Genomic DNA, 16,792 nt, shown 5'->3' with positions numbered 1-16,792 from the left:
ATTTACCTACGCCATTGACTGCTATAAATACACTTCAATGCAAACTATCCGCAACTCTTTAACTAATGAAAACATAAACATTATCGACCGTCGTTACTTTTAACAGGATCGGCGTTAACATTTTAATTCAACATATCGATTATCTATTAACTTACAGCATTGCTCTCACTGTGATTTCTAATGCTTACAAACAACTTCTTGCGCGGGTCTGCCTCATGCGAGCCCCCGCCCTTGTGTTGATCCCAAACCGGTATTTTCCCACAAGACGCGGCGAAACCGGATGTGACGTCATCGCATGCCGATATATTTTACAGGCAACGAATATACTTTAAACAATTCTAATTCTAACTAGAAAATACTAACAAATGAATTACTAAGCGAAAATATTATAAACTAAATAACTGCCATAAAGACAACACACATGGATATTTTTTGCTTACCGCCCATTCTCTATAAATTCTAGAGAGTGTTGTGAAAATCCCAGGAGATCAGTAGTTTCAGATATACTCAAACCACCCCGTCTGGCACCAACTATCATTCTACAGTCAAAGTCACTTAGATCACATTTCTTCCTCATTCTGATGTTTGGTCTGAACAGCAACCGAACCTCCTCCTCCTCCTCTTCCTCTTCCTCTTCTTCTACTTCCGGCAGTTTAGACGCATCTAGGCACATTACTGCCCTCTGCAGGATGTACAATTAATTACAAAATTTCAAGAAACTCAAATTCTCAAATATAAACTGGTCGCACGTAGAAACAGAATAATAAACTTGTCAATCAGATGGTGGTTCTCTTGGTGGCCAAACAAATATTTAATAGAAAAACAAAATACATTTAAGTTAGAAAGCCTCTTGAACAATATTCTTCTTTCAATTTTATATCGATTACAACTCAGCAAAACATGCTGAACTTTCTCTGGACTACCACAGTCACATAATCCAGTTGAACCGAACCAAATGCTTTCATGCATTGAGATGCTGCCACATGATTGGCTGATAGATGTTTGCATTAATGAGCTGGTGTACCTAATAAGGTGGCCACTGAGTGTATAAATCACAAACAACAGAGGCCCCAGGAATACCACTGGTCATGGAGATCCAGCTGAAATAGCGTCCCTCCACTGGTACCCTCAGTCCTCAGACACTGCCTCGTCTCTCACATCTGAAAGGTGGAGGATGTGCCAGGAATCTTCTGAAGTATCCTATAAGGATGACAAATCAGATTACTACAACGACAGAGGGTGTCTTTCTGATTCAGGAAAAGTCATTGCAAGGAGATGACTATTAAATGTAACCTGAAAGACATCATCCTTCATTCTGTATTTTTCATATGTGTGAACTCATAACAGTTGCAGCCTGACTGATGGGGACCTGCTTTTCAGCACTGTAGCCCTATTTGGCCTGGGCCTTAACTGTCAGCAGCCCTTTTGACTGGACAGGGCATCTCGGGCAAGTCTGATGCTGACACCCCAAGGCTGTCACACTTTCATGGAAGCCAAGAGAACCGTTAATAAGAAATGAAACTATCTCAGCTTGAGTCAGGTGCGTTGTCCTAACTTTTACAGGGGCAGTGGTTAGTTAACACAAGTATAACTGAGTTCATTCAATCTTACTGGTTATAGGGACTGCAAGCTACTAATTAGCACATCACACTATAAATGAAGGAATGGGGCCATTTTTTGTTATCAGGACAGGAAAAATAAGATTGGGCTGTGATGGCACCGAATCATGGATCACATTGGCTTGGAAAATCCCAAGATCATGTCTAGATTTGTTTTTTAAAATTATACTCTTATAACTAAAGAGAACCCATTCATTCCTTTTTTTAACAGTATCATAGAACAATACAGCTCAGTATAGGCTAGTTGGTGCTCAGTGTTGTGCCAATCTTATCAGAATCAGTTTTAATATTACTGACATGTTGTGAAATTTGTTTTCTCAGCAGCAGGTTAATTAAAAAAATAAATATTTAAAAATATTTTAAAATAATAAAATGCATGCAAAAGTTTGGGCACCCCGGTCAAAATTTCTGTTACTATGAATAGCTAAGTGAGTAAAAGATGACCTGATTTCCAAAAGGCATAAAGTTAAAGATGACACATTTCTTTAATATTTTAAGCAATATTACTTTTTTATTTCCAACTTTTACAGTTTCAAAATAACAAAAAAGGAAAAGGGCCCGAAGCAAAAGTTTGGGCACCCTGCATGGTCAGTACTTAGTAACACCCCCTTTGGCAAGTATCACAGCTTCTCAACACTTTCTGTAGCCAGCTAAGAGTCTTTCAATTCTTGTTTGGGGGATTTTCACCCATTCTTCCTTGCAAAAGGCTTCTAGTTATGTGAGATTCTTGGGCCGTCTTGCATGCACTGCTCTTTTGAGGTCTATCCACAGATTTTCGATGCTGTTTAGGGCCTATGAGGGCCATGGCAAAACCTTCAGCTTGCGTTTCTTGAGGTAGTCCATTGTGGATGTTGAGGTGTGCTTAGGATCATTATCCTGTTGTAGAAGGCATCCTCTTTTCATCTTCAGCTTTTTTTTACAGACGGTGTGATGTTTGCTTCCAGAATTTACTGGTATTTAATTGAATTCATTCTTTCCTCTACCAGTGAAATGTTCCCCGTGCCACTGGCTGCAGCACAAGCCCAAAGCATGATCAATCCACCCCCGTGCTTAACAGTTTTAGAGGTGTTCCTTCCATGAAATTCTGCACCCTTTTTTCTCCAAACATACCTTTGCTCATTGCGGCCAAAAAGTTCTATTTTAACTTCATCAGTCCACATGACTTGCTTCCAAAATGCATCAGGCTTGTTTAGATGTTCCTTTGCAAACTTCTGACGCTGAATTTTGTGGTGAGGATGCAGGAAAGGTTTTCTTCTGATGAGTTTTCCATGAAGGTCATATTTGTGCAGGTGTCGCTGCACAGTAGAACAGTGCACTACCATTCCAGGGTCTGCTAAATCTTCTTGAATGTCTTTTGCAGTCAAACGGGGGTTTTGATTTGCCTTTCTAGCAATCCTACAAGCAATTCTCTTGGAAAGTTTTTGTGTTCTTCCAGACCTCAACTTGACCTCCACCATTCCTGATAACGGCCATTTCTTAATTACATTACGAACTAAGGAAATGGTTACCTGAAAACGCTTTTCTGTCTTCTTATAGCCTTCTCCTGCTCTGTGGGCATCATTTATTTTAATTTTCAGAGTGCTAGGCAGCTGCTTAGAGGAGCCCATGGCTGTTGATTGTTGGGACAAGGTTTGAGGAGTCAGAGTATTTATAAAGTTTTGAAATTTGCATCACCTGGCCTTTCCTAACGATGACTGTGAACAAGCCATAGCCCTAACAAGCTAATTAATGTCTGAGACGTTGATAAAAGTTATCTAAGAGCTTAAATCTCTTGGGGTGCCCAAACTTTTGCATGGTGCTCCTTTCCTTTTTTTCCCACTCTAAAATTGTACAAAACAAAAATAATACACTAATCTTGCTTAAAATGTAGAAAAGAATGTTTTATCTTTAACTATATGACTTTTGGAGATAAGCTCATCTTCTACTCACAGTAACAGAAATTTTGACCGGGGTGCCCAAACTTTTGCATGCCACTGTATAAATTACAATAAGAAATATATTAAATAAATAGTGCAAAAAGTGAGCAAAAACAGTGGGTAGGGTTCACTGTCCATTCAGAAATCTGATGGTGGAGGGGTAGGTGCCATTCCTAAAACATTGAGTGTGTGTCTTTGGGCTCCCGAATCACCTCACTGTTAGCAAGGAGAAGTCATGCAAAAAGCAAAAGAGAGATTGAGGTGGTCAACATGGATTCAATCTGATGGTGGAGAGAAAGAAACTGCTCCTAGAATGCTGAGTGTGTGTCTTCAGGCTTCTGTACCATCTCCTCGATGGCAGAAGAGGGGATATCCTGGGTGCTGAGGGTCCTTATTGATGAATGCTGCTTTTTTGAGACATCACCTTTTGAAGATGTCCTTGATATTGGGGAGGCCAGTGCTCATGATGGAGATGGCTGAGTTTGAAACCCTCTGCAGTTATTTCCTATCCTATGCAGTGGCCCCTTCATACCAGACACTGATGCAACCAGTTTTAACCTATTCCAACCCTCTAACCTATTTTTAATCTATTCCTTGATCGATCTACCCCTTCCCTCCTACATAGCCCTCCATTTTTCTGTCATCCATATGCCTATCTAAGAGTTTTTACATGTCCCTAGTGTATCCATCAGCAATCCCACTACCACTCTTGGTAGGCTAATTAGTAATTAATAACTAAAATGTTAATTAGTAGCTTGCAATCCCTATAACCAGAATGAATGAATGCTTATTCACAATTTTAGATTCTTCCACAAATACTGTATTGTACAAACATCTTGAGTACCCATATATAGCGAGGGTTTTTATATCATTTTTTGCATGGGTTAATTTTAATTTGATTTGAAGCACATGATAGAAAGACAACCATCTCCATTCTGTCTTTATTAGCCCTTGTAAAAGCACTTTATTAGGTACAGGAGAGGAACCTGGTATGGTATTCTGCTGCTGTAGCCCATCCACTCCATGGTTCAATGTGTTATGTATTCAGAGATGCTCTTCTGCACATAGCTGTTGTAACGTGTCATTATTTGAGTTACTGTCACTTTCCTGTCAGCTTGAACTAGCCTGGCCATTCTCCAATGACTTCTCTCATTAGCAAGGCGTTTTTGCCCACAAAATTGCCACTCACTGTATATTTTAATGGTTTTTGCACTATTCTCTGTAAACCATAGGTGTCAAACTCAAGGCCCGCGGGCCATATCCGGCCCGGCGTACAATTATATCCGGCCCGCGAGATCATTTTAGATAGATCTATTATTTTAATTATTAATGGCCCGGCGATATTAACGGCCTATGATTGTAAGTTAATACCAATCATAAAAATAATGCTTGCTCAGCAATCTTCTTCGTAAGAAACGGAATTTGTGAATCTGAGGAGATCAGCAGTTTCTGAGATACTCAAACCACCCCATCTGGCACCACCTATCATTTTATGATCAATGTCACTTAGATCACATTTCTTTCCTATTATGGTGTTTGGTCTGAACCTCTTGAACATGTCTGAATGTTTTTATGCATTGAGGTTCTGCCAGATAATTGGCTATTTAGATATATGCATTAATGAGCAAGCGTACCTAATAAAGTGGCTACTGAGTGTAGATCTGTGGGTGGTGCAGTGATTAGAGCTGCTGTGTCACAGCTTCGGTGACCCCATTCTCAGCTGATTACTCTGTGGAACTTGCATATTCTCAAGTGGCTTCCTGTGCTACAACACTGATGTGTCATTGGGAAATGACCTGATGCAAGACAGTAAAAGCAATTCCTCAGTCTCAGTGCTGGGGATTTACAGCAAGCAGAAGCACCCATATAATCCAATAAATGGAAAGGTGTTTGATGGCTCTGGGACTGTACACATTGGGGTTTAGAAGAATTGGGGGGTGGGGAGAGAAATGTCATTGAAACCTGTCAAATATGTAGAGAGGATGTTTCCTGTAATTGGGCAGTCCAGGACCAGCTTCAGATTTCAAGGATGTCCGTCTAGAACAGAGTTGAGGAATTTCTTCAGCCAGAGGGTGGTGAATCTGTGGAATTCATTGACACAAATGGCTGTGGAGGCCAAGCCATTGTGTATATTTAAAGTGAGGATTGATAGGGTCTTGATTGGTCAGTGCATCATAGGTTTTAGGGAGAAGGCAAGAGTATGAGGTTGAGAGGAATCATAAATCTGCCATGATAAGAGCAAACTCAGTGGGCTGCCTGGTTTAATTATGCTTTTATGTGTTATGGATCGTTTATTTACCTCTATAGACACTACCTGACCTGCTGAGTTCCTCCAGCATTTTGTGAGCATCGCTCAAGATTTCCAGCATTTGTGTGTAAAGGGGGTTTCTTCTTTTTTCTTTGTTACTGTGTATGTAATCAAAAGGGCTTCTTTTGTTAACTAGCAGGAATGCTTCTTTGTTGCGAGGGAGTGCTGGAAGCTTGTTTGGGTTAAAATTTACTGATAACGAGAATGGTATTCCTTTGTAAACCAAATGGGGATTAATGTTCTTTCTTCTGAGTCTGTAAGCTTTTGTTGACGGGCTTTTGGGCAGATCGGCACGAGGGGGTTGAGAGAGAGGATGCAATGCTGTAAGCTGGGTGAGGAACAGACCCCAAGCGGGGGTCCGAGGCCAGGAGGTACTCCGAGGAGGGGGGATGAAGCGAGATGTGCTTGGTTGACCACTCGGAGGGTCCTGAGCTGCGAGTCGAGGAGTTCGGAGGGGATGGAATGGTGGCCAGAAGACTTCAGTAATTGAGCTCCAACGGTTGTGCACGAAGTGGTTTGGACTTTGATAAGTTTGGCGCCTTTTCTTTATTTTTTTTCTTCATATATACTGTATCATTATTAATCACTTAGTTATAGTAACCTTTATAAATTGTACTCATTTAATCGCATATGGTGTACTGTCTGTTTTTGGGCGAGGCGGGGACATCACACAGCATCCACACCAGCTGATTACCCAGTTTGGCGGGGCCGAAGGCTGCTCCCCCGGACGAGAACGAGTTGAGCGAGCCTGAGGTGACCCAGGGGGTTACATGTGTATCCTGTGTGCAGGCCTCTCGCAACTCTGCTTTAGAAAGCACTGCATCTGAGGAACCCTGCTATTCAGTAAACTGATGGGTTTGATAGGGCAGGTGTGGAAGTTCTGGGCCTGAGCCACGAGAGACTGCAGGTGCTGGGGCCTGGAGCCAAAAGCATGATGCTATGGAAACTCGGCTGTATACGTGGAAGCATAGGGATAGTTTTTATTTCAGGCCAAGCCCCTTCATCGGGATTGAGAGTGCCAAAGAGATGAGGGAGGGGTAAGGCAGGAGGGTGTGATGGCCCAGTGCAGCTAGGAGGGGTTTAAACATGACACGCCTCCAATTAAATAGGTAGTACACTGCCACCATTTTTCAGTGGGATCTGGGTAGTTCAATTTACCCCTTGCATTGTTGCTATGTGAGCTGGAGCATTTACAGCATTTCATATTTTCAGCATTCACGTCTTGCTACTATTGTAACACAGTAGCTTAGCGTTCAGCACAATCGCTTTACAGTGCCAGCCAGCACGGATCAAGGTTCAGTTTCTGCTGCTGTCTGTAAGGAGATCGTATGTTCTGTCTGACTGTGTGGACTTCTACGGTTAGGGTTAGTGAATTGTGGGCATGCTACTTTGCTGCTGGAGTATGGTGACACTGCAGGCTGCCCCAGCGTGACCCTTGGAATGCGTTGGTCGTTGATGCAAAGTGACGCATTTGATTGTTTTTGTGTATAGCAAATAAAGCTAATCTCTCCTTAAGCACTCATTATTTAGCAAAGTCAAGTGCAGGAATATTGAATTGCACTATTTATTTTGTATTGTATCGTAGTAATTTTTGTCTTGTACTGTATTGCTGCTACAAAGCAACAAATTTCATGATGTACATCAGTGAGAGTAATTCTGATTCTGAAGATTGGGTCTCACATGTAGGATGGGCACTTAGCTGAGTTGCCTGCTTGCCGCTGTGAAATTATTCCATTGAAGACTAATGGAAATATGAGAACATCGGAAAAAGAGAAAAAACCATCTGCAGAAGTAGGACAATTTGCATTTATATAACATAATGCCTATTCTGGGGTTAGAGGCCTCTCACCACACTATGGGAAGGGGAAGGGGCTTGTGTTGTTCTGCTGAACATTGTGGCCATTCTGTGTTAGAGCTAGAAAGTGTGGTGACACTTGTGGGCTGTCCCAGCGCATCCTTGAGTGTGTTGGTTGTTAACACAGATGATGCACTTGACTGTATGTTTCAAGGTACATGTGATAAATAAATCTGAATCCTTAATACGTGTGGAAGCAATATCAATAAACTGTTAGTGCTTAGTTACATCTGGTGACTGATAATAAATCACCATTTGCATGAATTCCGCATGCTACAAGTTTGGTTATCCAGTATAGACTGGACACATGGATATTTTGGTTAGCTATTTGTTAAGCATGGGTGCTCCCTCAGCTCTGATCCTACAGCCTGGGTATTTTGAGAAATGATGAATAAATGACCTTGCATGGTATGTTGAGTACTTTGAACTTTCACTTTCAAGCTCATGCATAAGCTGTCTTGATTGGGTCTCTGTAACTGGACCTCAGACTTCTCGACAGAGAGATCTCAGACGTCCATTTTGGAGGCAACATGTCTAGCTCCTTCACGCTGAACAGCGGCGCTGTTCTGAGCTGCATCCTCAGTCCACGGCTGACGCATGGCTCTACTGATATATTCAGCTCTAAGCCACATCATTAAGTTTGCAAATGATACAACAGTGGATGGTCTCATCAGCAGCAATGATGAGTTTTCATACAAAAAGGAGGCAGAGCGGCTTGTGGACTTTGACAAGTCACAGTAGTTAGAGCTGAGAACCTAGCCAGCCAATGGCATGGCCAGCAATGGCTTAGTAAAGAAAACCAGTGAAGCTGTTAATTAATGCAAGGTAATGCCATTGTTCTTGGCAGGTTGGAGATATACTGCCGAGAGCTGACCCAGCGGTACAAAAACATTTGGGTCATTTCAGGCCCTCTGACTCTACCAACAACAGGAGCTGATGGAAAGAAAACCGTTACCTATCAGGTGAGATGAGTCAAGAGAATCTCTGTATAACAGCTTTGTGAATATTTTCCTCACTACCACTCAGAAAACAGAGAAGTCACCCCTTCTGAGAGATAAATAGTCTTAGGAAAAGTGAAATGTGTATCATTAGAGACCAGAGCCTTGAGCAGTAATTCAATTTAGGGTAGGGTTTAGAAGCACTATTGAAGCCATAAAGAGAATGAAAGCAGCCTGATATTGTCAGAGATATTGAACTAAAATACATTAAAACCTCTTCCAGATTTATTTATTTATTTCGAAATTAATGCAGAACAGGCCCCTCCAGCTCAACGAGATGTGATGCCAGGCCACCCACCTATTTAGCCCTAGCCAGATAGTTATGTCAGATTGTTTCAACAAATTATTTATTCTTTGCTTTTTATTTGTCTTGTTACGGTCTACACTGCTTCTCAAGCAAGATGATCCTTTTTGAGATTTTCTGCACCTGTTCTTTTGTCAGGCACTTGCTCATTTCACTTTCAATTAACTGATGAATAATTTTCCCCTCTGCACATGTTAAGCTAATTGGCCTGGAATTATCCATATTCGCTAGTTTTTCCTCACAGATGACTACATTATTGGCCACTTTCCAATCATTGAACATAAGTGCACATTCATCAGAGCCTAAAACGATTATTTTAAAGCCCAAGTCACTTCTGACCACAGGATCCATCACTGCATTATTTTGTATTCTATCTTAACTTAATTATTTATGATTTTCCTTTTCAACCAATGCTTCTTGTTTGTCTCACACTTGGTTCTGGTTAGGTTCCGCATTTGTACCCAGATGTCTGGGTTGGTGATGGACAATGTTTTCTCTTTTTTTACAGCTGTGCTCTGGGCAGGAAATTTTTACACGGCCTGAAATCTGCGTGGCACATTATATTTTGTAACATGCATGCTATGAAAATTTAAATATTACTTTCTTTTGATTTTATTTATTAATTGAAGGGTATAATGAAATACAGTACAACAAAGAATCTTTCATGTTTCGTAAAGTTTTTCTCATTTGTCTTTATCACAAATCTATAAACACTGCAAACACTATATATTGTTTATAAGCACTGTCCGGATTAATTTTGTATGCAATTGAAAGATATAGGCCACAATTTATTAACAATGAGCTACCGACTTCCATTCTGTTTTTACTGTTACAATTCGTAATATTATAACTTGAAGCACTGACAATATAAATACAGAGAAGTTCTAAAATGTTTCAATGTAAAGGTTGTAGTGTGTTCATTATTTATAAAATTTATGGATTATATTCATTAACATTAATTATAAGGTATTTCACAATTATGTTAACATAGATTTCAGAATTATATTAACGCTATAAAAGAAAATTCCTGCTGCACATCAACAAAGGTAACGTGTACGGGAACATTTCAGTTAACTGCGTGGCTCTGCACCCGTACAGCTTAGAGGGAAGAATAATGTTGGGTGGGTTCATGGGTCCATTTGGCCTGCAATATTGTGCTGACCTGTTAACCTACTCCAAGAACAATCTAAGCCTTCCCTCCCACATAGCCCTCCAATTTTTTTCATCCACGTACCTATCTACTGGCCTCTTAAGTGTCGCATTCCAAATACTTACCACCTCTGTATAAAAAAAAAGTAAATAAAAAAATCACCCATATATTTTCTTCCACTCAGCTTTAATAGCATGGTTATTGATACAGTTGTCCCTCGGTATCCGTGGGGGATTGGTTCCAGAACCCCCCACGGATACTCAAATCCCTTATATAAAATGGCGTTGTATTTGCATATAACCTACGCACATCCTCCAGTATACTTTAAATCATCTCTAGATTACTTATAATACCTAATACAATGTAAATGCTATGTTAGTAGTTGTTAAACTGTATTGTTTAGGGAATGACAAGAAAAAGAAGTCTGTACATGTTCAGTACAGTTGCAACCATCATAGCTTTTCTGGGAACGCTGATGCTGCTCATGCTGATTCTCCTGTAATCTTTAAGTTCTTGAGGCTGTAGCGCTTTACATAGCTCGCCAGCCATCCCTTACTAGCATTAAACTCCTTCCTCTCGCTCACAACTCAAGTAACGAACAAACAAGATACAAGGCAAACAATGCTCAAACAACGAGTGCTGGAGAGAGACTGAGAATCTGTGGAATGGCAAAAAGCTACAGCAGGGTATGTCTGCGCATCACTTCATTTGTGTGGATTTAGTGTAGTGCTCGGCATACGGCTAATTCAAGTTTTGCTTTTTGGAACTTTCTGGAATATTTTTTTTCCGAATATTTTCAAGCTGCAGTTGGTTGAATCCGCTGATATGGAACCCACGGGTACGGAGGGCTGACTGTATTAGCCATTGGCACTTTGGGGTAAAAAGACACTGACTGTCCCCTCTATCTGTACCTCTTATAATTTTATACAGTGGCATGCAGAAGTTTGGGGACCCCGGTCAAAATTTCTGTTACTGTGAATAGTTAAGTGAGTAGAAGATGAACTGATCTCCAAAAGTTATAGAATTACAGATGAAACATCCTTTTCAAAGATTAAACATTTTAAGCAAGATTAGTGTATTTGTTTTGTACAATTTTAGAATGAAAAAAAGGAAAGGAGCACCATGCAAAACTTTGGGCACTTCAAGAGATTTGAGCTCTCAGATGACTTTTTCCAAGGTCTCAGACTTTAATTAGCTTGTTAGGGCTATGGCTTGTTCCCAGTCATTGTTAGGAAAGGCCAGGTGATGCAAATTTCAAAGCTTTATAAATACCCTGACTCCTCAAACTTTGTCCTAACCATCAGCAGTGTTGGACTCCTCTAAACAGTTGCCTAGCACTCTGAAAGTTAAAATAAATGATGCCCACAAAGCTGAGAAGGCTATAAGAAGATAGGAAAGCGTTTTCAGGTAGCCATTTCCTCAGTTCATAGTGTAATTAAGAAATGGCAGTTAACAGGAAAGGTGGAGGTCAAGTTGAGGTCTGGAAGAACAAGAAAACTTTCCCAGAGAACTGCATGTAGGATTGCTAGAAAGGCAAATCAAAACCCCTGTTTCACTGCAAAAGACGTTCAGGAAGATTTAGCAGACCGTGGAGTGGTGGTGCACTGTTCTAGTGTGCAGTGACACCTGCACAAGTATGACCTTCATGGAAGGGTCATCAGAAGAAAATCTTTCCTGCATCCTCACCACAAAATTCAGCGTCAGAAGTTTGCAAAGGAACATCTAAACAAGCCTGATACATTTTAGAAACTAATTATGTGGACTGATGAAGTTAAAATAGAACTTTTTGGCCGCAATGAGCAAAGGTATGTTTTGAGAAAAAAGGATGTAGAATTTCATGTAAGGAACACCTCTCCAACTGATAAGTACAGGGGTGGATTGATCATGCTTTAGGCTTGTGTTGCACAGGGAACATTTCACCGGTAGAGGGAAGAATGAATTCAATTAAATACCAGCAAATTCTGGAAGCAAACATCACACCGTCTGTAAAAAAGCTGAAGGTGAAAAGAGGATGGCTTCTACAACAGGATAATGATCCTAAACACACCTCAAAATCCACAGTGGACTACCTCAAGAGGTGTAAGCTGAAGGTTTTGCCATGGCCCTCACAGACCCCTAAACATCATCTAAAATCTGTGGATAGACCTCAAAAGAGCAGTGTATGCAAGACAGCCCAAGAATCACAGAACTAGAAGTCTTTTGCAAGGAAGAATGAGCGAAAATGCCCCAAACAAGAATTGGAAGGCTCTTAACTGGCTAAAGTGTTTACAAGCTGTGATACTTGCCAAAAGGGGTGTTATTAAAGAAATGTGTCATCTTTAACTTTATGCCTTTTGGAAATCAGGTCATCTTTTACTCACTTAACTATTCACAGTAACAGAAATTTTGACCAGGGGTGCCCAAACTTTTGCATGCCACTGTATACCTCGATCAAATCGACTCTCATCCTTCTTTGCTCTAAAGAGAATAGCCCTTGCTTGCTAAGACATGTTCTCTAATCCAGGCTATGTGCTGGTAAATCTCCTCTCCGCGCTCTAATGCTTCCAAATCCTTCCCATAAGGAGATGGCCAGATTTCAAGTGTGATCTAACCAGAGTCTTATAGATCTGCAACATTACGTCACAGCTCTTAAACTCAATTCCTTAACTAATGAAGGGCATCACACATATGCCTTCTTAATCACCATATCAATTTTGAGGGATCTATGATCGTGGATCACAAAATCCCTCTGTTCCTCTGCATTGCTAAGAATCCTATCCTTAACCTTGTACTGTGCCTTCAAGTTTGACCTTCTGAAGTGTGTCACTTCACACTTCTTCAGATTAAACTGTCTGTCACTTCTCAGCTCAGCTCTGCATCCTGACTATGCCCCTATGTAACCTATGACAACCTCCTACACTGTCCACAACACGATCAAATTTTGTGTCATCTGCAAACTTACTAACCCACTCTTCCGTTTCCTTATCCAAGTCATTTATAAAAATCACAATAAGCAGGTGTCCCAGAACAGATCCCTTTGGAACACCGCTAGTTACCAGCTAGCCAATTTTGAATTCACTCTGCCAAGTTTCCATAGATCCCATGTCGCATGGATTTCAGGATGAGCCTTCCATGGGGAACCTTGTCAAACACCTTGCGTAAAAACAATACCACATCTGCTGCTCTATCTTCATCAATTTGTTTTGTCACTTAATCGCAAAAATCACTCAGGCTTATGAACCTCATAGAGCCATGCTGACTATTCCTAAAAAAACTATTCAAATTCCACAGCAGCAACTGCAGAATATACACAAATTTTAAAAAAATATTCTATTTAAGATTTGGAGGCCGGGTTTAGATGAGCTGTCCATAGATGCCCTTGAGAAGGTAGTGGTGGTGGTGGGCTGTCTTCTTAATTACAGTCTTTAAGGTGTGGGTATATCCATAGTGCTGTAAGGCAGTGGTCCCCCAACCACCGGGCCACGGACCAGTCAGCAGCTGACTCGTATCGTTTCATACCACCAAATCATATCATTTCCTCGTGGCCCGGTGGGTAAGGGACAGGGCTCCAGGATTTCTGTTTATTGAGATACAGCACAGAATAGGCCCTTCCTGCCACGTTGCCCAGCAATCATCCGATTTAATCGTAGCCTAATCGTGGGACAATTTACAATGACCATTTAATCTAACAGCTGGTTAAGTCTATGGACTGTGGCAGGAAGCGAGAATACCTGGAGGAAACCCACATGGTCAAGGGAAGAACACACTAATGATTTGCAGGCAGCACAGGGAAATGAGCCTGCATCACCTGTAATGTAAAGTGTTGTGTTAACCACTATGCTACTGTGCCACCCTTGACTTTGGCCCAGTGACGGTGAAGGGACAGTGTTACACAATCAGTGGCCACTTTATTAGGAGTGGAACCTGGTGCAGTCTCCTGCTGCTGTACCCCATCCAGTTCACAATTCAATGTATTGTGCATTCAGAAATGTTCTTCTGCCCACCGCTGATGTAACGTGTATTTGAGTTACTGTCACCTTCCTGTTAGCATGAACCAGTCTGGCCATTCTCCTCTGAATTCTCTCATTAACAGTGTGATTTCACCCACAGAACTGCCACTCACTGGATTTTATTTTTGTTTTCCACACCATTCTCTGTAAACTCTAGAGACCATTGTGCATGAAAATCCCAGGAGATCAGCAGTTTCTGAGATGCTCTAACCCATTGAGCTATTATTTCAAGGTCTAAGTCACTTAGATTACATTTCTTCCCCATTCTGATGCTTGATCTGAATAACAACTGAATCTCTTGACCATGTTCACAATTCAAAGTAAATTTTATCATCAAAGTACATCTTTGTTGCCATATACATAACCTTGAGATTCATTTTCTTGTGGGCATACTCAACAAATCAGTAGAATAATAACTATAACAGAATCAACCTAGGGTGCCTAACTAGGGCATTCAACTAGACTGCAGAGTTGAAGACAACAAATTGTGCAAGTACGAGAGGAAACAATAATAGTAAATAAATAAGCAATAAATATCCAGAACATGAAACAAAGAGTCCTTGAAAGTGAGCCCATTGGTTGTAGGAACATTTCTACTATGGAGCAAGTGAAGTTGAGTGATGTTACCCTCTTTGGTTCAAGAGCCTGATGGTTGAGGAGTAATAACTGTTCCTGAACTTGGTGGTGTGAGTCCTGAGGCTCTTGTACCTTCTTTCTGAGAAGAGCATGTCCTGGGTAGTGGGGTCCCTGATGATGGTGCTGTTTTCCTGTGACAGCGTTTCATGTAAATGTGCTCTATGGTGGGAGGGCTTTACCCATGATGGACTAGGCTTTATCCATGACTTTTTGAAGGATTTTCCGTTCAAGAGCCTTGGTGTTTCTGTACCAGGCTGTGATGCAGACAGTCAGTGTACTCTCCACTACACATCTACAGAAGTTTGTCAAAGTTTTAGATGTCACGCCAAATCTCTGCAAACTCATAATGAAGTAGAGGTGCTGCTGTGCTTTCTTTGTAATTGCATTTATGTGCTGGGCCCATGATAGATTCTCTGAGGAAAAAAAAACACCTAGGGATTTAAAATAGCAAACTCTTTCCACCTCTGATTCTCCAATAAGGACTGGCTGATGGACCTTAGGTTTCCTTCACCTGCAGTCTATAATCCACTCCTTGGTCTTGCTGACATTGTATACATCTTTGCTGTAGGATCTTGCAGCTTCTGTACCTCAGTGATGCAGCCAGACAGATTCTCTCGACAGTGTTCCTGTAGAAAGCTGTCAGAATGAGGGCAGGGAACCTTGCATGCCTCAATCTCCTCTAAAGTGTAGACTCTGCTGCACCTTCTTGACTATGAGGATCATCTGCTATATGCACACTCAAGGAACTTTGTGCTCTTCACTCTCTCCATGGCATAGCCTTTAATGTTTAATGAAGAGTGGGCGACCTGTGCCTTCCTGAAGTCCACAATCATCTTTTTTGTCTTGTCCACTTTGAGACTCAGGTTGTTGTCTCACAACATTTGACAAACCTCTCTACCTCCTCGGTGTATGCTGACGCATTAATGTTGCTGATGAGGCCAACCACTGTGGTACCATTAATGAACTTGATGATGTGGTTTGAGCTGAAATTGGCAATACAGTTGTGAGTCAGCAGCGTGAACAGTGGACTAAGTGCACAACCCTGAAGGGCATCAGTGCTCAGTGTAATGGAACTTGAGGTGTTGCTGCCAACTCAGACTGACTTGGGTCTTTCCATTAAGAAATCCAAGATTCAGTTAGTGAGAGGGGTGTTTAGGAACTGCAGTAGGCTATTTGGCCCAGTGAGTCTGCTCTGCCATTCAACCATGGCTTATTCAAGTTGGATAAGTCGCCGGGTCCGGATGAGATGTACCCCAGGCTACTGTGGGAGGCGAGGGAGGATGAGATTGCTGAGCCTCTGGTAATGATCTTTGCATCATCAATGGGGACGGGAGAGGTTCCAGAGGTTTGGAGGGTTGTGGACGTTGTTCCTTTATTCAAGAAAGGGAGTAGAGATAGCCCAGGAAATTACAGACCAGTGAGTATTACCTCCGTGGTTAGTAAGTTGATGGAGAAGATCCTGAGAGGCAGGATTTATGAACATTTGGAGAGGTATAATATGATTAGAAATAGTTGGCATGGTTTTGTCAAGGGCAGGTCGTGCCTTACGAGCCTGATTTAATTTTTTGAGCATGTGACTAAACATTGATGAAGAAAGAGCAATTGATGTATATGAATTTCAGCAAGGCATTTGATAAGGTACCCCATGCAAGGTTTATTGAGAGAGTAAGGAGGCATGGGATCCAAGGGGACATTGCTTTATGGATCCAGAACTGGCTTGCACACAGAAGGCAAAGAGTGTTTTTTTTTCCTATCTATCTATCTATCTATCTATCTATCTATCTATCTATCTATCTATTTATTTATTTATTAAATTTTAGAAATTACAAAGAATAAATGTAATAGTAAAAAAGTAAGAAAGATAATACTAACCCTTCCCCCTCCCCTTAAACCTTATCTAAAAAAAAAGAAAGAAGAGAAAGATTGCCTGGATATCAGAGGATCCCCACATACTCCATGGAGTTCAAAATAATTTTGATATTTATTTTTTACTTTCCCCAATTACTATAGAGGCAAA

At 41.1% G+C, this 16,792-nt stretch overlaps 1 protein-coding gene across 1 annotated transcript in view; it reads left to right on the top strand.

The window, feature by feature from the left end:
- Nucleotides 1-16,792, top strand: part of LOC132395007 (nuclease EXOG, mitochondrial-like) — a 106,229-nt gene that overhangs the window by 44,010 nt on the left and 45,427 nt on the right. The window contains exon 6 of the mRNA XM_059971339.1: nt 8,546-8,660. Coding sequence (XP_059827322.1) covers nt 8,546-8,660 — 115 coding nt within the window. The remainder of the gene's footprint in view (nt 1-8,545; nt 8,661-16,792) is intronic.

This window comes from Hypanus sabinus, chromosome 6 (assembly GCF_030144855.1).
Source record: "Hypanus sabinus isolate sHypSab1 chromosome 6, sHypSab1.hap1, whole genome shotgun sequence".
In the NCBI taxonomy this organism is placed as follows: Eukaryota; Metazoa; Chordata; class Chondrichthyes; order Myliobatiformes; family Dasyatidae; genus Hypanus; species Hypanus sabinus.
Note: the sequence above shows the minus strand (reverse complement) of the source record. Positions and strands in the feature narration are given on the sequence as shown.